The sequence below is a fragment of the Zootoca vivipara genome, chromosome 13 (genome assembly GCF_963506605.1).
Source record: "Zootoca vivipara chromosome 13, rZooViv1.1, whole genome shotgun sequence".
Lineage (NCBI taxonomy): Eukaryota > Metazoa > Chordata > Lepidosauria > Squamata > Lacertidae > Zootoca > Zootoca vivipara.
In genome coordinates this window covers 12,325,988-12,347,892 of record NC_083288.1, presented here as the reverse complement: position 1 = coordinate 12,347,892, position 21,905 = coordinate 12,325,988, and the positions used below count along the sequence as shown (strand labels likewise).

General features: G+C 47.0%; 2 protein-coding genes across 2 annotated transcripts; both read left to right on the top strand.

The window, feature by feature from the left end:
• The first annotated feature begins 494 nt into the window (after positions 1-494).
• Positions 495-3,635, top strand: LOC118094575 (somatotropin). Its single transcript, XM_060282076.1, is given in 5 exon segments — positions 495-575; positions 577-609; positions 1,003-1,119; positions 1,840-2,001; positions 3,435-3,635. Coding segments are annotated over 5 exon segments (594 nt in total).
• Positions 3,636-7,749: 4,114 nt separating this feature from the next.
• On the top strand, positions 7,750-17,408 carry RDM1 (RAD52 motif containing 1). Its single transcript, XM_035137106.2, has 7 exons — positions 7,750-7,852; positions 9,420-9,599; positions 11,355-11,477; positions 12,996-13,164; positions 14,358-14,447; positions 15,353-15,441; positions 16,842-17,408. The coding sequence occupies exons 1-7, from the start codon at positions 7,751-7,753 to the stop codon at positions 16,896-16,898; spliced, it is 810 nt and encodes a 269-aa protein (XP_034992997.1). The 5' UTR covers position 7,750; the 3' UTR covers positions 16,899-17,408.
• Positions 17,409-21,905: the final 4,497 nt, after the last annotated feature.

Here is a 21,905-nt window from a genome sequence, read left to right as displayed (position 1 = left end):
CCTGTTGTAAGGTCATTGTAGAAGATGTGAAATCTGAGCTCTATAGCAGCTCGAATTTTGTAACCTTTAACTTTGCTCACCTGAAAAGGCGATGTGACTCTCCAGAGTCCAGACATCATTGAACTCCAACACCCATCATTCTTGACTGCGGGCAACGTTGGCTGGGGCTGGTGTGAGTTGGAGTCATATCACATCTTGAGGGCCACAGGTTGCCTATCGTTGTTTTTAGAGGTTGATTACGTATAAGGCTTTTCAGAGATGAACAGAGATCCACCCAGACTGGAGCTCGGCTTTAGCAGAATATATCAAATTGGAAGATTTGCCCAAAGCATGGATTTAAATGAGCTGCTTAAGTGTCACTTTGCTTCTTTCAATTATGTTGCACGCATTGCAAAGGACTCTCCTTTGATCTGAGAATCTCAGCCTCCATCTTCTTTTGCAGCTTCTAGACCTTCTTCTCTGTTTGTCATTGCTCTGACTATTTTGGCCCTGCAATGGCCGAAGGGAACAACCGCCTTTCCCGCAATGCCCCTCTCCAGCCTGTTTGCCAATGCAGTTATAAGGGCACAGCATCTTCACCTGCTGGCAGCTGATACCTTCAAGGAGTTTGTGAGTAATAGGACTCAGCTATACAGCTGCATATAAAACATTTTAAATGTGTTGTAAAGTGCAATATACAAATGTGACAGTAGATGGCGACAGTGAGTTATGCCAAATTCTATGTATTTTTAAAAATGTTTTTTAAAAAAGTCTTTTCACAGCGGTTTTTTAAAAATATGTGTGTAGATTCCACCATATGTACCATTCAGAAATGCATCCATTTGGTTTCTATATCATCATTCCTTCTGACAGTAAACAAGGGCGGCTGAGTGCCGCTCAGGCACAATTATAACTTGGCTTGGCAGCCCCATATCCAGCCTCTACTTCACCTTTGCTCCTGGCTAAACAGTGGATGGAGGAAGCAACCCTCGTAGCATTTTGTGGCTTTTTTTTCCTTTTCAGGAACGTTCCTACATCTCAGAAGCCCAGCGGTATTCCAACAAAAACTCTCCGTCTTCATACTGTTATTCCGAAACCATCCCTGCGCCCACAGGGAAGGAAGATGCCCAGCAAAGAACAGTAGGTTGTTGCCTTATTTTATGGAATGGCTGCATCAAGGTGCAAAATCTGGAATTTGCGTGTATTGTGTGTTCAGCTTCCCATTGTCCCACTTGGCAATCAGTAGGGCAGCTCCCAACTTCTGTAACAATACTTTCCAATCCCATTTTCTTTCCAGCTGCCATCTGAACATAACTTGTCCCAAACAACGTAACTGAGGAATCAATCACTGAGGAAGTAATGTTTCCAGCCACTCATGCCCATTGAGAGAATTGCATCCGCCAGCTTTATAAGCATCATCTGGCATTCACAACTCTTTAGAAAGTTATCAAGGGCGCTTCTTGGCAACCTTGTTATGGAGCAATCTTATTTGTTTGCAGAGAACTTAGATGCCTACTGTTGAATGAGCATCCATTCTGATTTGTTTGAGGGTAGGTTAGAGGATGTTGCATCAAAGCAAGCCTTATTTCACCCTTTCCCGTGTTTCCCTCTTCACTTTCCTTCCTGCAGGGGAAAAAAATCAGATTCAGGGATCAGAAGCGGTTTTTGTCAGCACCACAACAGCGTTTTACTTTGCTTGTGCAAAGCTGGTTTGGCACAGAGATGACGTACTTAACAGAGTATCTTCAATCTTGAAGGCTATGGTGGCCGGGGGGGGGGGGAGAGAGAGAGATGACGACGACGACGAGTGACACGTTATGGTTCTTTTTAACACTGGCCTCTGTTTATTTTCCCTCCGAGGACATGGAGCTGCTCAGGTTTTCGCTAACTCTCATTCAGTCCTGGCTCGGTCCTGTACGGTTCCTAAGCAGGGTGTTCACTAATAGTCTGGTCTTTGGGACTTCGGACAGAGTGTATGAAAAACTCCAAGACTTGGAAGAAGGTATCCAGGCTCTCATGAGGGTAAGCCATCTGTTCCCAAGGGGCAAAGGGGCAAGCAGTTCCCTTTGAGTGAAGCTGCAGTTCCGGTCACCCTACTAACCACGATGACTGTGTGCTAACTTCCCTGATTGGAGACAGTTGCTGCGGAATGGAAGTTGTGCTCATGTGAGCTTCTCTTTTGGCCTCACCCAACAAGGCATTTAATGCTCTCAACTTGCAATTAAGCCACATTGGGGGGGGGGGGACGGGGACGGGGACCGGAAGCAGTAACTGCTGCTGAGTCCCGCATTGCTGCTGCTGCATCTCAACCCATCCATTGCACAACTGCCTTTGCAAGGCCCCTTACTCGATTTTGCAGTAGTACCTAGAGAGATACTGTAGGCTTCAAATGCTTGCCAATAGACACTTTCTACCTGCCTTCTCCCATTCCAGGGGCTGCATGCAAGCCTCTGCCTCCGCCCACCCACAATACAGGGGAGCAGTTGTCATAATTAGTCATGAAGCAAACGGCGGGAAAATTTCAAAATCTCCCAAGTTTGGGATTTGGGGCCATGTTTCCTAATAATATTTATTTATTTATACCCCGCCCATCCGGCTGGGTTTCCCCAGCCATTCTGGGCGGCATAGCTGCCAAGTACCCCGTTTTCCCCGGGAAACCCCCGTTTTTACTTACCTTTTCCCGGTGGTCCCCTGTATCGCTTCGTCTCCCGTTTTTCTCCGTTATTTTCTCCTGCTGGCGGCCATTTTTTTCTTTCCGATTTGCCCTTCTATGGGCACGAAAAATGGCCACCGCCGGCTTCAAAAGTCGCATCTACACATGTCCGGAAGTGCATAGAAGCGACTTCTGGTGTCGGTGGCAGCCATTTTTGGTGCCCATAGATGGGCGGAGCGACACCGGAAGTTGCGTCGACGCACTTCCTGACATGCGTACAAGCGACTTTTGAAGCCAGCAGCGGCCATTTTTGGTGCCCATAGAAGGGCAAAGCGACACCGGAAGTTACGTCGACGCAACTTCCGGTGTCACACGGCTGCCGGTCCCGGATTCTGCAGTCCGGGACTTGGAAGGTAAGCTGGGCAGCTCCCAACAGAATATTAAAAGCACAATACATTAAAAACTTCCCTAAACAGGGCTGCCTTCAGATCAAACATTAAAAACTTCCCTAAACATGGCTGCCTTAAGATGTCTTCCAAAAGACAAATAGTTCTTTATTTCCTTGACATCTGTTGGGAGGGCACTCCACAGGGCGGGCGCCACTACTGAGAAGGCCCTCTGCCTGGTTCCCTGTAACTTCCCTTCTTGCAGTGAGGGAACCGCCAGAAGGTCCTTGGAGCTGGACCTCGGTGTCCGGGCTGAACGATGGGGCTGGAGACGCTCCTTCAGGGCCGAGGCCGTTTAGGGCTTTAAAGGTCTGTCATAGTACCTTTCCCATTTGCAAGAGCGTATTTCCCCACAGGAGCTGGAGGACGGGAGCTCACGGGGCGTCCAGCTGCTCAGGCCCACCTACGACAAATTTGACGTCAACCTCCGGAGCGAAGACGCTCTGCTGAAAAACTACGGCCTTCTGTCCTGCTTCAAGAAGGACCTGCACAAGGTGGAGACCTACCTGAAAGTGATGAAGTGCCGGCGTTTCGGGGAAGTTAACTGCACCATCTGAGGGCAGAAGAGATCTACCTCTCCCTTCGGCACCATTTCCCAAGGCCTGGAGTTAGTGTGCTGCTGATGCCTCTGCTGTGACCTCGTGTGCTGCTGGGAAGAACCCTCTATGCTTCTTTGTACTTGTAAAAATAAACGCAGTTTTGCCTATAGTTTTGCCATTCAGACATTGTTATTTGTATTGGATCAACTCAGATAGGCCCTTGCCCCCATCAGGTTTATTTCCAACTGTGAAGGCCTGAAAGCGGGGGGGGGGACCCTTCTAAGCATGCTCCATTGAACCTCCCTACAGTCAGGAACCTTGTGTTAAGTGGGTTCTCGATCATGCATGTTTTAAGGACGTGTCCTTAGAAGCCCCCTTCCACCTTTCATGAAAGTTGCATGAAGGTCTGAAGCGAGGGTGACTCTCAACTTATGCTGGGTTGACGTTCCAGAGAAAGTGCCTAAAGCCAAAATTGTGTACAGTCAAAGCACACTGAGTTTAGTGGCAAGTGAGACTGCCAAAGGTTTATTTCCAGGACGTCCAATCCATTTATGATTTTTTATTTGCCAAGCGAATAAAGCTGAATGTGCACAAGTTAAATGCACATAAATTGCAAATCACTCATAGTGTTTGTGCCTATGGGACTTATTCCATTAAAAAAAGAAAGAAAGAAAGAAATCCCTGTGCTTTGTTTCTAGATAAAGTTCTTGTCACCTTCTGATTTGAAAGCCCTTTCCTTCCCTCTTTATCCCTGACCAGATGCAACAAAACATGTCTCTCCTGCAAACCTCCAACAGTTTGACTTCACCCCCAAAGGAGCACTCCTCTCTTGTCTCCTGAGACGGAAGGATGCCAATCTAGCCCTGGTTGGTTATGATTCTAGGATCATCCAAACTTCCATTTGCCCTGCCTCTTTCCCCTGGGGAAAACCTGATCTTTAGTGCTAAATCGGACCAAACACCAGCTGGGTTTCCTCCGGATTGACATTTCTTCCGATTTAGTGCTAGAGAGCTGGTTTTCCACAGGGAAAGGAGTGGGCAAGGGCAAAACTTCTGGGACATCTGCTTTCTAGGCATGGTACAAGTGCAAGTCTGGATGAGCCTTCATAATAGTAATAATAACATTTATTTATTTATTTATATCCTGCCCATCTGGGCAGCTCCGAACAGAATAATAATAATAATAATAATAATAATAATAATAATAGCAGCGATAAAAGATCAAACATTCAAAGCTCCCCTAAACAGGGCTGGCTTCAGATGTCTTCTAAAAGTCAGGAACAGTCATACCTCATGTTACGGCCGCTTCAGGTTACCTGTTTTCGGGTTGCGGACCGTGGGAAACCTGGAAGTACAGGAACAGGTTACTTCCGGGTTTCGCCGCTCCCGCATGCGCAGAAGAGCGAAATCGTGCCGGCGCCTGCGTTCAGGATGCGAACGCTGCGGGTTGCGGATGTGCCTACGTCACAGATTACGTCTGCAGCGTGAGGTTCCACTGTATTATTTCCTTGACATCTGGGAGAAGGGTGTTCCACAGGGCGAGCCACTACTAAGAAGGCCCTCTGCCCGGTTCCCTCTAACCTCACTTTTCGTAGGGAGGGAACCGCCAGAAGGCCCTTGGAGATGAACCTCAGTGTCCGGGCAGAACAATGGGGGGTGGAGATGCTCCTTCAGATATACTGGGCTGAGGCCATTTAGGGCTTTAAAGGTCAGCACCAACACTTTGAATTGTGCTCGGAAATGGCCTGGGAGCCAATGTAGGTCTTTCAGGACCGGTGTTATGTGGTCTCGATGGCCACTCCCAGTCACCAGTCTAGCTGCTGCATTCTGGATTAGTTGTAGTTTCCAGGTCACCTTCGAAGGTAGCCCCACGTAGAGCGCATTGCAGTAGTCCAAGCGGGAGATAACTAGAGCATGCACCACTCTGGCCAGACAGTCTGTAGTTATTCCAGTAAAAGTGCTCTGCACTGGCTGAAAAGTTATGTGCAGCCTAATCCATGTTTACTTGAAAACAAATCCCACCGTGCTCAGTAAGTAACTGCAGCCTTAATTTACTGTGGCTTCGTGCTCCAGAGTTTTAAAAAATTATTATTGATATTTTATTAAGAGAAGAAAGAAGAACAAAGAAAGAAGTGAGAATGGGGGGGGAGAGAAACCTTTCATAAGAATAAAAGAAAATTATGATAAATTAATTTGATTTTGGTATTTAACACCAGTCAGATTAAATCAAATAAACAAAGAATATTCCGTATTATGTTGGAGGGGATGCCAGTAAACCGGGACTTACAGTCACATGTGGTGGAGGTGTAAAGATGTACATTTTTTTGTACGTATTTGTACAGAAATCACTGGGTTAAAGCTGACCAAAAGTCCAGAGGTAGCATTATTATCAATTTATGATGGGGTGGAGGGTTTGCAGCTATGAAAGACTTGCTTACAAATTTATTGACAGCTGCATGAATTATTATAGCTAGGAAGTGGAAGGGGCAAGCAGAATGTAAAATGGAAGAAAGGTATAAAGAGGTGTGGGATATATCTCTTAATGATAAATTAACATGTGGTATTAAGGTAAATATCAACACCCTCAGATATGCAGATGACACAACCTTGATGGCAGAAAGTGAGGAGGAATTAAAGAACCTTTTAATGAGGGTGAGAGAGGAGAGCGCAAAATATGGTCTGAAGCTCAACATCAAAAAAACCAAGATCATGGCCACTGGTCCCATCACCTCCTGGCAAATAGAAGGGGAAGAAATTGAGGCAGTGAGAGATTTTACTTTCTTGGGCTCCTTGATCACTGCAGATGGTGACAGCAGTCATGAAATTAAAAGACACTTGCTTCTTGGGAGAAAAGCAATGACAAACCTAGACAGCATCTTAAAAAGCAGAGACATCACCTTGCCTACAAAGGTCCGTATAGTTAAAGCTATGGTTTTCCCAGTAGTGATGTATGGAAGTGAGAGCTGGACCATAAAGAAGGCTGATCGCCGAAGAATTGATGCTTTTGAATTCTGGTGCTGGAGGAGACTCTTGAGAGTCCTATGGACTGCAAGAAGATCAAACCTATCCATCCTAAAGGAAATCAGCCCTGAGTGCTCAATGGAAGGACAGATCGTGAAGCTGAGGCTCCAATACTTTGGCCACCTCATGAGAAGAGAAGACTCCTTGGAAAAGACCCTGATGTTGGGAAAGATTGAGGGCACTAGGAGAAGGATGAGATGGTTGGACAGTGTTCTTGAAGCTACGAACATGAGTTTGACCAAACTGCAGGAGGCAGTGCAAGACAGGAGTGCCTGGCGTGCTATGGTCCATGGGGGTCACGAAGAGTCGGACACGACTAAACGACTAAACAACAACATTAAGGTAAGACGGGGAATATGCAGGAGAAATTATTTTGCGGAGATACGGAAGGTGTTTGTAGAATTTGCACTGTTAAAATGGAAAGGGGTCAAACCATCGCAAGTGGTGTTGACATTTTGGGAGGTTGGGAATGGTGTCGGGGGTGGGGTGCACATTTTTTTATTCTTATTTATTCATGATTAGTATTTTGTCAAAATAATAATAGTTTTTTAAAAAGAAAAACCTTCTATTACGGTACCATACATTAATATACAGATGTGTATATTACCCTAATACTGTACACATAGAATTGTCAGCAGTAACCCAACAATTACTCATTCCAGGTATCATTGTTTTTTATCCAAAGAAAGTATGGATCTACCGGTATAAGCTGTCCATTCATATCTTGCAAAGGTTGCCCTGTTGTCAAGCCATCGATTAAGGGGAATCCTATCTCTGTTCCTCCAATTCATCGGTATCAGTTTCTTGGTCACTATTAGTGCGAGCAGAATCCAAACATCCAATCGCTGTCCTGTTCTCCATTTCCATACAACGGGAATATATAGTTCAAGAGCATATTCACCTCTCAATAAGGAAGCGTCCTGTAAGACTGCAGTGCAGCCTTAATTTATTGGGGGCTTTTTTGTGCTCCAGAGTTGAGGTTTGGTGTTGAATATCGACGCAGGGGGCGAGGGCGGAGGGAATCCCGGGAAGTCACCGGAGCAAACACGTGGACGAGGGGGCCGCCCCCAGGAGGGAAGAGGGCGTTTCTTTTTTTGGCTGCAAATCCGCTTCATGCTCTGCAGCTCACCCATGGCAGAAATAGTGGAGTTCCGCGTCCCGGATGGAAATGGACGGACCCTGCTCGTTTTGGGATTGGAGACAGACGCGTCAGAGGCAAGATGGCAGAATTGTAGAGGGGATCCCTGCATAGCTGCCAAGTTTTCCCTTTTCTTGCGAGGAAGCCTATTCAGCATAAGGGAAAATCCCTTAAAAAAAGGGATAACTTGGCAGCTATGGATCCCTGAGGGTCATCTAGTCCAACCCCCCTGCAAGGCAGCAATAGTTTCCTGTTTCCTTGGATTTGCCCTGTGTTTGGGTGGGTTATTCAGGTATTCGGGTGGGGAACCTTTGGCGCCCGACATGCATGCATGGGCGAGTGCGGGTTTCTTTGCAGACCTCTTCAGACGTTCGGGTCTGCTCGCGAACGCGTGTCGGGTCGCACAGTGTCTAGTAGCCCGTTTGCTTGCCCGGGGCTAAGAACTGCCCTGGTTTCGGCTCTGCTTAAAAAAGAAAAAGAAATTAATTTAAATGAAAAAATAGCGTTTATGCTGCCGGGGACATGGCGCGCAAATTTCTTTGAATGGTTTGGAAGCGGAACTTTATTTGAAAGGGCTCACGGGAGGAGCTGTCGTTCCTGTCCTGCCTCCGCTGGATCCGTGTACGGACGAACGTCGGGATGGGCAGCAGACGCGGGACTGGCTAGCCTCAGCCTGGCCCGGAACTCTTCGAGCGGGGCAGGGGAGCCCGCGGGGACCTTTCGCTGTTCTCGCAGTGTTGTTGGACTACAACTCCCATCATCCCTGACTACCGGCTGTGCTGGCTGCGGCTGGCGGAAGTTGTAGTCCAATAAGATCAGGAGTCCCGCTGATTCCTTGTCTCTGATTGGAAGCAGCTTTTGAATCGGTCTTCGCGCTTTGGAGTGACGACCAGTTCCTAGCTTTGTAAAACGGATCAGAAACACATTAGCTTATTCCAGGCTTTTACTGTATAGATATTTATCCCAGGGCGGTATATGATGCAGTTTAGGAATCAAAACAACGATAAAATGCGCACTAAGCCAGTTAAAAGGTAATGAACCATTAGCACAACACACAACTGAAATAAGCAATTAAAACAGTAAAGTGAAAACAACCGGTTTGAAAATAGGTTGCGCTCTCAATGCTATTTCTCGGTCCAAAGCATTAAAAAATCCCCCAAGGAATAAAAAATTGATTAGCCTGATACCTGATAGAAAGGGGGTGCCTTAAGGGAGCAGCTTCACAATAAAATTGCTTGCAATCTCAGCTGCTGATGCTCTGAGAGGAGCCGCTGTGGAAATTCTTTGTGCCTGGGCAAGTTGATAGGGGATAAAGTGGTCTTTAGGGTGCCTGATCCCCAAGCTGTGAAAGACTATAAAGGTCAAAAGCAGCATCTTCAATTGGACAAAATATCAAGAGGTTGAATGCTATCACATGAGGACTGAACTGAGACAAAGGATTGTAGCATGTTATATGGGCACAGCCCCTATTATTTTCAGTGGAGCTTGTTTTGGTACATTGTGCCCCATGGATCTACAGTACCTTTTACTCTGCCATAGCACCTGGAATCTTATCCTGCAGAGGCCTCATGCAGTTGGCTATGCTACGGTAGTAGATTTTCTTGCTTTGCTTTTTCCAATGGAATTTCTTTTCTTCCCTTCCAGCATGCTTTATATTTAACTTTCTCTGCATTTGGGCCGCTCTATTCCGTGAGGGTTCACCAAAATGCTCCAGTCGCTGGGCCTGGCTATTATGCCCTTGTGAAGTTCTACTCGGCGAGAGATGCCAGCAAGGCACAATGTGCTTGTAACCAGCGGCCCTTGTTTCAGAAATCCCCTTTGAAGGTATCTTACCAGTGCAGAAGCTTAAGACTGTGTCTATGTTACAGGTGTATTCCCTACAGAATAGCTGGTGTGCGCTTATGAGTAAATTCTAATGCAATGAGGTAGTTTCCGCCTGGGGTTAGAAGCAGGATGTAGAAGGTACCATGACAGGAATTTCTGACATCTTTTTATTTTACCAAAAGCAGCCACAAAGCTTCTCCAACTGCCACATAACACTCTGGCCCTGTGTCCCCATCCCAATTCAAGTGGGGACTCACACAGCTGTTGGGTTGTTGTTGTTGTTTGTAAAATAAAAACACGTTGCACATTTCAATCACAGGTCCTTCACATCATGTATAGTTTGACTGTAAATCAATAGCGCTTAGCACCACCAACACTGCATTAACCTCATGGCTCAGCACCTCCAATTTCAGACATTATAGCAGGTACTCATCCCCCCCCCATTCTTAAGTCCAGTTCCCCACATTTCTTCATCAGTTTGCAAATTCATTCTTTAAAGTCTCTGTGAAAATAAGCATCAGTATTTGTACTCTCGATATATACACGTTTTGTAAAAAGAAAAGTAAAGGACCCCTGGACAGTTAAGTCCAGTCAAAGGCGACTATGGGGTTGTGGTGCTCATCTCGCTTTCAGGCCAAGGCAGCTGGCGTTTGTCCGCTGACAGCTTTTCAGATCATGTGGCCAGCAGGACTAAACCGCTTCTTACTCAACAGAACACCGTGATGGAAATCAGAGCGCACGGAAACCCCGTTTACCTTCCTGCTGCAGGAGATATCTATTTATCTACTTGCACTGGTGTGCTTTCGAACTCCTAAGTTGGCAGGACCTGGGACAGAGCAACAGGAGCTCACCCCGTCGCGGGGATTCAAACCGCCGATCTTCAGATCGGCAAGCCCAAGAGGCTCAGTGGTTTAGACCAGGGGTCAGCAAACTTTTTCAGCAGGGGGCCAGTCAACTGTCCCTCAGACCTTGTGGTTGGGCCGGACTATATTTTTTTGGGGGGGAAATGAACGAATTCCAATGCCCCACAAATAACCCAGAGATGCATTTTAAATAAAAGGACACATTCTACTCATGTAAAAACATGCTGATTCCTGGACCGCCTGTGGGCCGGATTTAGAAGGCAATTGGGCCACATCCAGCCTTAGTTTGGGGACCCTTGGTTTAGACCACAGTGCCACCCACTGCTTGGTTTATTGCCAATCCCCTCCTCCCACTCTTCCATCACTATTGCCCTCCTAGGGTGACCACTTATACCTTCCCCCTTCCATGTCATGCTGCTACAGATCCCAAGGCCAGGAAGCAGTTCCTTCCTCTTCCTGCGACTTCATATTGATGGGTGGGGTGGCAAAAGCTTCTTTTCTTAATGCAAAGAAAACAGTAAGATTTTGAAACCATTGTAAGGCTTTGCTTTGTGTTTAAAAAAACCAAACTGAATGGGATAATGTTTTGAAACTGCTCTTGATAGGGTTGCCAGACTCAATAGAGGACAGGACTCCTGTGCCTTTAATTGTCCTGCTTTCTTTTGAGTCTGGAAACCTTAAAGAGAAACCAGCAGACCCTTTGTTTAATTTCCAAGCAATTAAAGGCACAGGAGTCCTGTCCTCTATTGAGTCTGGCAACCCTAGCTCTTGATGCAAATAGTTGAAATGCCATCGCTTCTTGTCTTCACCTGTGGAAGAAAAGATGATGCTGATTGTGGGTCGCTATCACCTGGGACTTCTTTTTCTCCCCTCCCACCCCTTCCATGCCCAGGTTTGCATCTGTACCAGACAGCGGCCCTTTTCACAGCAAGGCTTGGGTTTGAGCAGCTACAGATGCCGGGAGCTAGCCAATCACTTCCTTGGTTTCAACAGCTGGTCCAGTCGTATCATTACGGTAAAGATAGTCTGCTGTTTGCACTTTGGTTTCTTGTTTTCACTCCCACTTTCATATGGGATGCTAAGTGTCATGGCTACCCTCTAAGGCAGGTTTCCTCAAACTCAGCCCTCCAGATATTTTGAGACTACAATTCCCATCATCCTTGACCACTGGTCCTGCTAGCTAGGGATCATGGGAATTGTAGGCCAAAAACATCTGGAGGGCCGAGGTTGAGGAAGCCTGACCTAAGGCAGTGGTGGCCAAACTTGGCCCTCCAGCTGTTATGGGCAGCGAACAAATTATATCTGATTTTTAAAAAACGAAGGTCCATTGTAAGCTTTATAGGAAGTGCTTGAAGTGGGATGCGGTGGTGGCACTATTATTATTGTTGTTGTTGTTATTATTATTATTATTATTATCATCATTATTACATATATTAATCACTCAAAATGGCTTACAATTGTAAAAAAAACCCATACAAGTACAAAATGTTAAACAACAAAATTTATTTCTTAAAAATGCTCATCTTGCAGTAGTATAAAAAGGGACAGATCTTACCCAGACCCACTAAAAAAAGATGAAGATCACAACAGGCTAGGGCAGGCATCCCCAAACTGTGGCCCTCCAGATGTTTTGTCCTACAACTCCCATGGTCCCTAGCTAACAGGACCAGTGGTCAGGGATAATGGGAGTTGTAGTCCAAAACATCTGGAGGGCCGAAGTTTGGGGATGCCTGGGCTAGGGTATCATCATGCCATGTGATCCTAATGAAAAAGCAAATGCCTGGCATTTTAAAGTTGATAATGATGCTGCCAGCCCACTTTTCAAGCAGACCAGTCCTCTCTCTCTTCTTTTCAGGGAGACATAAACAGTCTCGTCTCACCACCTCAATTTCTTCCACTTCAGGCATTGCTTTTAGGGGCCCACAAATCTCGGCTGCTCTTACGGTAGTAGCCAGCCATTTTTGATGTTGTCACCAGTTGCTAATTGCTCCCCTCTCCTGGGTCGTCTAGCTTGTCCGGGGTGGATTGCTGAGGGGTAAACCTCTCCTTTTGCAGTGAGCTCGGAGAGTTGCTCAGGTGCAGGGAAAATCTCTCTCGACTTGTGAAAGTCTCCCAAACTCAGTGTTAACTTGTGAGAACCACTCTCTCCTTCCTCTGGGCCCTAGAGGATGATGGGGGCCACCCTATACCAATTACCTTCACTGCTTTTGACCACCACCCCAAACCCCGGTCAAGAAGAGAGGGAGATACTATGAAAAATAAATAAAAGCATTTTTGTAAAAAGAAGAAGAAGATAAACTAGAACTCTGATTGTGCCACATGACTTGGAGGAAGAATCACTTGTTTTGTGCTCACCCACAAAAAAGTGGTTGCCATAAAAATATTCCTGGTCACTGGTGGTGAGCTGGCAACTGCATTTTTTGAGTCCTGGCATGCGGAAAGATTCCCTAGAATTATGAAGGGACAGGGGAGCAACCTCTGGGGTAGCTAAAAGCAGCCAGACCTTTGCTAACACAGTTTCTGTTGGGAGCAGCTCCAGAACATATCTGGTTTTGAAGACGAGAATGACGTGGAAGAAGTGAGGACATCGCCCAGGAGCAGGAACGACAAGTATCTGTGTGTCCAAGAATTAACCATCCCCCAATATGGGATCCGCACCAGAGGGGTTGGTCTGGCTGAGCTTCATGTGGATCCCAGCCAAGGTAATATGGGGTGGGGCGGGAAGACAGAATGAAACAGGAAGTATAAAAGTGTTGTTGTTGATTATGTGGTCAGTAAGAACATTGATTTGATGCTTTTGAATTATGGTGCTTGAGAGACCCATGGACTGCAAGAAGATCAAACCTATCCATTCTTAAGGAAATCAGCCCTGAGTGCTCACTGGAAGGACAGATCCTGAAGCTGAAGTTCTAATACTTTGGCTACCTCATGAGAAGAGAAGACTCACTGGAAAAGACCCTGGTGTTGGGAAAGATTGAGGGCACAAGGAGAAGGGGACGACAGAGGACAAGATGGTTGGACAGTGTTCTCGAAGCTACGAACATGAGTTTGACCAAACTGCGGGAGGCAGTGGAAGACAGGAGAGCCTGGCGTGCTCTGGTCCATGGGGTCACGAAGAGTCGGGCACGACTAAACAACAACAACAAGAACATTGATCAGGAAGAGGGTTATTGCTTGAGCCTAAAGAATCAGGATCCTGGACAATAGGTTTGGCTGAAAGATGCCGACTGACCCGTAGTCCCCTTGCTGAGTGGTAGATCAGTGTAGAGAAGATTTCACTGGACTGTTTTGTGTTGTTCAAATTTTTGGTTTGTAAAGTACGTAAACCAAAAAAATCAATGAAAAGGTATGGGATTTTGCAGTTGTGCCAAAAAAAAGACTTCTTTTTTAAGATCGTGAGAGAAGACAGAGACAAGATAGCTTTTGGGCACGATGGCAGAAATTCATTGCTTATACTAAGACGTTGTTTAGAACTAATGGAGACCTAATGTATGAATATTTTGTGAAGTCTAATTATGGAAGAAATCATGGACCTGCCTTATTCTGACAAATACCTAGTCAAATCTGGGAATGTGTAGTCGTAGTTTTCTCACTCCACTTTTTTTTTAGTAGGAATGCATTAAAAATATCCTTATATTTATATTAGAACTATAATGACCACCTGGAGTTTCATTGTGCATTTTGTTATGATTAGAGATACTCCTTTGTAATATTACGGATTTAATTATTTTCTTTGATATCACAGACATCTGGAATAATAGTGTTTCAGGTCCAACATTATAAGGACATTCAAACTGCTACGGCTTAAAGCATTGGTTCAGAGGCTTACAACAGTTGGCTGGCAGGCAGATGTATCTTGAAACAATCTGGTCTTCTGCTGGCTTCTGTCTTTCAGAGTTTCTCATGGCCACGAACAACATCCAGAAGCTTGCCGTTCATCGGGCCCTCTCGGATGCATTTCAGAAGATTCTCATTATAGTTCTAGGCAAGGCTCTTTATTTTTGTCTATTTTTTCATATATACTGTACATTCTATTTGCTCTTTCCTGGGGCACCCATTTGTCTCCCTAGAGATGGATTCCATCGGGAGGTTGTGGGCTCCTTCCTTGGAGGTTTTTAAGCAGAGGTTGGGCGGGGGGGGGGGGCGGGGCGGCTGCCATGTGCAATCTAGTTGAGATTCCTGCATTGCAGGGGGTTGGACTAAATGACCCTCAGAACCCCTTCCTGCTCTGCAATTTGATAACTCTTTGAAATATAGAACAATACTTTTAATTCTGAAATCCTATGTCAATCCTGCAGGAGGAATTCAACGTAGCACTAAGGAGACAAGTATTTCTGTTTGCCTGATGGAATGAGCTCCTCTCTCCAGTGTGTGGTTCTGGGGGTTCCACCACCGCCCAGAGCCAATTTCAGGGAGTGGGCTGGAAGACGAGGAGGGGAAACCCTGTTGGGCTAGCGGAAGTCCTCTCACAGGCTTCTGCTAGTGGGTCTGTCTAGTTGAATCTGGCCCTGTATAAATAAAACCCCAAATAAATTTCAAGCATGTTACAAAATAATACAGAAAGCTTTTTCCTTGTTTTAGCTCAGGGGTAGGCAACCTAAAGCCCATGGGCCACAATCGGCCCACAGGGGTTGTTTAACCAGCCCACAAGCTGCCCCCGAACCGAGCTGCCCATTCGGCGAGTCCCCATGCGCGGCACTAAACCAGTGCGGTGCGGGGACTCGCTTCCGCTGCGCCAGAAATCACATCTGTGCAGATGCCATCATGCGCGCCCACAATCCATTCCACAGAGGTATCTCCACTGGAGTGAACCGGCCCAGGCGAGGTAAACCTTGCCGACCCCTGTTTTAGCTTGTTCAAGCCTGACCACATTTGCTTGACTGTTTTCAGAGAATGGGAAGGTAGCTGTGGAGTACAGCTGTCCTCAGGAAGACCACATTGACCTTTTGACAGAAGAGGAACTCAAAGGTCTTGTCCAGGTAACTTGGAACATTATCTAATGTACAGTGCCTGATTGCTTTGATCTGTTAAACTCATCTCTTGGGCACCTTAGCTTCATAGGAGAGAGTGATCAGAGAAAATACAGTTTATCTGTTGTAGATTCACTGAGGATAAACTGCTTATCAGGTTTGCTTAGGCCAGGCATCCCCAAACTTCGGCCCTCCAGATGTTTTGGACTACAATTCCCATCATCCCTGACCACTGGTCCTGTTGGCTAGGGATCATGGGAGTTGTAGCACAAAACATCTGGCGGGCCGCAGTTTGGGGATGCCTGGCTTAGGCAGCCAGATAGGTGGCTTTGCAGAAGAGTAGGTGGCCTCTAGCCGGTGATGGACTTCCCGTCGCCTGGCTCCCGAGGCCAAGAGGACTGCTGGCTGTTGCAGCAAACTCTCAGCTAGAGTCTTGCGTCCTGGGTTGCACAGAGACCCAGTGTCTGAACCATAGGGCTCTGTTTTCAAGCCCTGTGGCATCTTAACAGATCAGAACAAAAGGAAGCACTTCTTCATCAACACCATGAGTTAACTTTTGGCTTTCGTTTTGCAAAGATGCTAAAGCAGTCGCTATTAGCATGTGTGTATCCTCCATCATGCTCAGATTCGCAGTGGTTTTCAGCTGGGGGAGAGCTCTTCTCATCGAATCCATCAAAGCAATTAGGGATTCTGCAGCCTTGGCAGATCCTGTCAGATCAAGCTCCTTTTTAGTTGTGTGCATAGCTGCCAAGTCTCCCGTTTTTAAATACGGGCTCAGCAGCAGCGCGGCACCGGAAGTTGCTTCTACGGATGTCCAGACATGCGTAGAAGCGACTTCAGGTGCCAGAGTTGCCCGATTTCCAGTGCCCGGACATGGGGAAGAGCGGCACCCAAAATGGGTTCTGCGCATGTCCAGACATGCGCAGAAGGAGCCTCCCTGGCCGGCAGGAGCTGCTTTGAAAATCCGGGGGAATTACGGGATATATCGCCATTCGGGATAACAGCGGGAAACGGCTTTAAAAATGGGGGTTTCCCGCGAAAAACGGGAGACTTGGCAGCTATGGTTGTGTGTTGGGCAGTGCGAAAGTAGAATGACAGATAGGGAAAGGTGACGGGTATTTCAAAAACAAATTCCTGATTGCTCAGGCCCGCATGCAAGCCTGTCCCCCCCCCCCAAAATCACCCACTGCGGGGAGGGAAGGATCATGGGTGTAAGAGCACCAGGCACAGATATTGAAAATACAAAGAGTAATTCATTAAGGGTCCTAGAAAATGTAGCTGTATGAGGGGTGTACAGTTCTTGGGGGGAAGTAATGTGCTTTCAGTTTATGCTGTGTACACAGCCCCAGTCTGTGAAAGTTAAGTGATCCAGATTGCGCAGAATAACAAGCGCTTCCTTCTCTTCCCAGGTGACCGAATTATCACTCTCACAGTTAAGTCCTGTAGAGGAAGAGGAGATCTCTTGATTTTAGCATGCATTGAAAATAGCACCTGGTGTCCACAGAGCAATGCCTTCGAAGGGGGATTTTTTTTTACACCTTTTGAGTCCTTCTCTCTGCTTTGAAAGGGCAACTGCTGCGCCTGAAGCTCGTGACATTACTTGGAAGTCTCATTTTGTTGTTTGCAGTGGTTGCAGGTGATAATTTTCATAAATTGACACCTGCCTATCAAACGATTGCCTATAATTGCCTATTTATTTTTAACGAAGCGGAGTGGTTCCCTCCTCACCAATTTAGTCGCTTTTTTCTAATAAATTGGTTCCTGAAAAACAATGATCAGTTATGTTTCTTTCATTCAAAGGTAAATATTTGTCCTCAGTGTAGCAAATATGAGCCTGGGATTTGGAATGACCTTTGCCTGATAACTTCTGCCAGTCAGATATAGGGTTGCCAGACTCAATAGAGGACAGGACTTCTGTGCCTTTAATTGCCCTGCTCTCTTTTGAGTCTGGAAACCTTAAAGAGAAACCAGCAGACCCTTTGCTTGGAAATTAAACAAAGGGTCTGCTGGTTTCTCTTTAAGGTTTCCAGACTCGAAAGAGAGCAGGGCAATTAAAGGCACAGAAGTCCTGTCCTCTATTGAGTCTGGCAACCCTATTGGCAGGATTGTGTTAGGGCGCATGCTGAAGGTGGCAGTTAGGTGCAAATGGAGCCTGGGTCCAACAGTCCAGGCCAGGGACCAGCCAAGGTCGGGTATCAGTACTGGGGGTCGGGAGAAGCCAAAGTCAGGAACACTGGAATCAGGAACAGGATGAGCAAGGATAACCATGTGCTTCAGCACGGCAGTTCCAAGTGCTGGCGAAGGGGGCAGCCAGCCTTCCTTAAGTAGCCAGCTCATCACCACGCCTCTTACGAGCTCCAGCTGTCTCCAATTGTTCCCTACATTTCTCAACTCTACAGTTGTGAAGGGAGGAGGGGAGGGGGCCTGCCGGCTCCTCTCCTCACAAGGGCCTGATTCTGACTCGACTCCTTCCTCCTCCTGTTCTGGCCTTCCCTCTGCCCTATCTGATTCTTCCTCTTCCGAGGAGTGTCGCCACCCGTCTTCTCCAGGTACGAATTCCTCTATTTCCTAGACTCTTCCGTGGTTGCCGCCTCGCCTAGGTGGGCTTGCCACCACTCCTCGTCTGGCGCAACCCTGACAGATTGGCAGCGATATAGGAAGTTCTATGATTATTATATTTTTTTTTTAATTCTCTTGCTAATTATACTGTTAAATATGCATTTTATATTTGACTTCCTTCAGTAATGTTTAAGATAAAACAAATTTTGGTTCGCTTTGCTGCGTTAAATGTGCATTCTGTAGTTGACCTCCTTGGAAATGTTTTATTTTGAAATATTTACGATAATATTTTAGTCTTGTGTTAATCATGCTGCTTTGAATGTGTACCCCCCCCCAAAAAAAATATGAGCCTTCTTTCCATACTAGCCCAGTTGTGAATGATGTTGTGTAAATGGTTTTTTGTTTTTTTAATGTAAATACTTTTGAGTTTCCCCTGGTTCTACTGTTAACTAAGTTCCATTGAAATATTTCAGTGTTGTACATGGATAAAGAGATTGGGCTATTGTCAAGAGCTGGGAAGAGGTTAACTAGAAAGGCCGATTAAGCCCCAAACATCTCGAGAACATCAAGGCATTGGCTATGAATTTGGACCTCCCTTGTTGCCATGGCTACGAGAATTCTAGGATGCTGGGAGTAACGCAGAAATGATGTCACAACCGAGCGGAATGCTTGGAACTGGCACACAGAGGCTTACTGTGAAGGGGTCAAAGATCAGGGAATACACAGGCATGGGGTGGTGATGCGGTGGCCTCTTCCAAGAGCCTCGCCAGTGCAGCCTCCGTGATGGAGAGGCATGTGGCTGTGGTTGCTTGGTAACCGCATGGAGCCACCACCAGTGTTGGCCGCCATTTCCCAACTCATCCTTTGCTGGGGTCAGATGAGCAAGAGGGGAGCGGGGCCTGGAATCCGCTCTGTAGTATGGGCCCCGTTGCCTCCTCTAATGCCCACCTCTTCTTCCTCGTGATATTGCTGGTGTCCTTTACGAGGGTGGACTTAGCCATAGATCCTTGCCCAACCCCATGCCGTTGCACCTTGGAGATCCTCAACTGTAGCAGGATCGGCAGCCCTCCGGGACTCCACCGTGTGCCTCTTCCCAAGCCGTTTGGCCATGCTCACGTCTTTTTCTTCTTGTAAGTATTTGAGAACCCGAGAGATGACCACCCCGCTTCCCAGAACTCTTGGAGGGCAAAACGCTTTCAGGGAGAGCCTTTTATCTAAGACTCGGGGGTGAGAGAGATGGGGGCAGGGGACTTCTGACTCCCAGGCAACTTGAGGGACGACTAGGTAGAGAGCTGGTTGTGTATGTGCTGAGACCTGTAGTATAGGTGTGACCTTCGGGAATCTCCATCCAGGTAAACAAAGGCAAACGACCAAAGGGGACAGGCTGTCCAGGTTGGTTCACTGCAGAGAGACGAGCAGTAAAGTTGATTCTTTATTCAAGGAAACGGAATACAAACGTGAAACCTACAGGCATGGCTGGCCCCATCAGTTGCCAGAACTGATAATCTGTGCCTCCCACATCCCCCTATATCGCCGCCTCAGCTGTTTTCCCTGCAGTCTTTAACTCTTACTGGAGAGGGACTCCCTGTGCTCTTTGTTCTGCTACATGCAAGGCCCTCCATGCCCTCGGAGAGCAGGCTCCTGTGGAGCTGCTGCAGCCTCTTGTCTCCTCAACTGCATCTGCAGTGCCTTCTGCCTCTGATTCCTCTCTCTCACTCAAGCCTGTTGCTTGTTCAGCACCCAACCATTTTGCCTTGCCCTTTTCATCCTCCGACGTGTCTTCAATGTCCCACCACCACTCTCCTGGCTCTGATCCTTCCTCCTCTGAGTCCTTCCCTAGGGGGTTCAAGGAAAAGAAGGTCCATCGGTAAAGATGGGGTTTATCGCATCACACCTTCCTCCTCCAGGGGTCATTCCGTCACACATGCTGCCTAAGCAGGTGTCTGGGCCTAGGGCGTCCCTGTTTGGACTCTGCCTGCCATGAGTAGCAGTGTACAAGACTGGGTTTCTCATGTTGGTTTTGGTAGAGCTGGCTTTCTACACAAAATGAGTTCATGCCCTAGAAACATCTAAGTGTCTCCACACTACTTAAGGTGGTAGAAAACTACAACTTGTCCTCTCTATAATTTGGGGAGTTAAGCACGACTGTTAATTGGCATGAAGGAGGACACCCAATACTTTCTTAGAATGGTTACTGCATTGTGTTTTTTTCCTGGAAGGGCTCCTCTGCTTTGAACTTGGGGTGTGTGTGAGAGAGGGAGAGAGAGAGAGAGAGAGAATGTAGCTCTCTGCTTCTCCTGCAGCTGCAAACAGTGCAGAAGTGCAGGGAAAAAATGTGTCATGCCTCTCTCTTTTGGTTATTTGCAGTAGATTGGCAGGGATTATTCTCGGTTGTTTTAATAATTGCAACTGCAAAATGACGCCACCCATAGTTAGCCTGCTATTTCAAAAGGTGGAAAAGTTGCTGAGCGTTTTTCTTTGGCAAAGTTGAGTTTTTGAGCTATTCTTTATTAAATTCGTCAAGACGTGGGCTGCCATACAAATGGATTTTCCTGGACACTTTGGCAGTTTCTACCTGGACGCTGTTTATGAGGGCTGAATACGGGCCATGTCCGGGAAATTCCGGACGTATGGCAACCCTAGGCATGGATTTGGGTGTGGAAGGACTGTGAGCTTCAGGTCTGGGTACACGAAAAACATCCCCAACTAAGGCAGACACCATGTGCTTTTGAGTCTAGCTGAATGTCCTTTGCACCTAGCTCTGACGTTTGCCTCCCCCTGCCATTCATGGAGGAGAGAGGTGACCCTATGCAAAATATTCAGCGGGGCTGGGGAACCTTAAGGTCCAGCGGGCAAACTGGGGTTCCTCTTGGGCCGCACCTCTCCCTGGGCCTGCTCTGCACCCCTTCTCCCCCTTGAGTACTTCCGCCTGGCAGGAGTGTGTACATGAACCGCCATAATGCCTGGACAGAACTGGAGGTTGGGAAACACTGCTATAGGCTACAATTCCAGCCAAAACAAGTCAGACCTCTCTACCTTTCTACACACCTCTCCCTGGGCCTGCTCTGCACCCCTTCTCCCCCTTGAGTACTTCCGCCTGGCAGGAGTGTGTACATGAACCGCCATAATGCCTGGACAGAACTGGAGAGGTGTGTAGAAAGGTAGAGAGGTCTGACTTGTTTTGGCTGGAATTGTAGCCTATAGCAGTGTTTCCCAACCTTGTGCCTCCAGATGTTTTGGGACTACAACTCCCATCATCCCTAGCTAGCAAGACCAGTGGTCAGGAATGATGGGAGTTGTAGTACCAAAACATCTGGAGGCACAAGGTTGGGAAACACTGGCCTATAGTGCAAATTAATTCCTCCACTCAATTTGCCTCAGATCCAGCTCTGGCCCCCGGGAGGTCCCACTCAGGGGAATGTGGCCCTGAGTCTGAAAAACGAACCTCTGCTATGCACATTTTAACAGAAGAGTCTGGATCTATTGCAGTGTTTCCCAACCTTGTGCCTCCAGATGTTTTGGGACTACAACTCCCATCATCCCTAGCTAGCAAGACCAGTGGTCAGGAATTATGGGAGTTGTAGTCCCAAAATATCTGGAGGCACAAGGTTGGGAAACACTGATCTATTGCACCAGCTCTTCCCAAGACCTTCTTTCCTAGAAGTCATCAACATACATGAGAAATGTTCCTGGGCATGGGTGGAGTTCATCTCCCCTGGTCATTGCCCCCATAAATGTGAGACTTCCAGGTTCAGGAAACAGTGTTCTGTGGAGGCTTGGAACACTGCCCGTCTGGAAATTTGGCTTTCAGTAGGCCAGCTAAACATGACAAATGAGATGCAGAGTTCATTTTCCCACACCAGGAGTATCCGTTTAATTTTCATTCCCCCATGTTTATTATTTTCCCCAGAGAC

Coding starts and splice junctions, on each gene's coding strand:
- RDM1 (XM_035137106.2), top strand. CDS start 7,751: ATGCTCTGCAGCTCACCCATGGCAGAAATAGTGGAGTTCCGCGTCCCG. Junction 9,600..11,354: donor TTCAGAAATCCCCTTTGAAG/GTATCTTACCAG, acceptor TTCCATGCCCAG/GTTTGCATCTGTACCAGACA. Junction 15,442..16,841: donor AACTCAAAGGTCTTGTCCAG/GTAACTTGGAAC, acceptor TTCTCTTCCCAG/GTGACCGAATTATCACTCTC.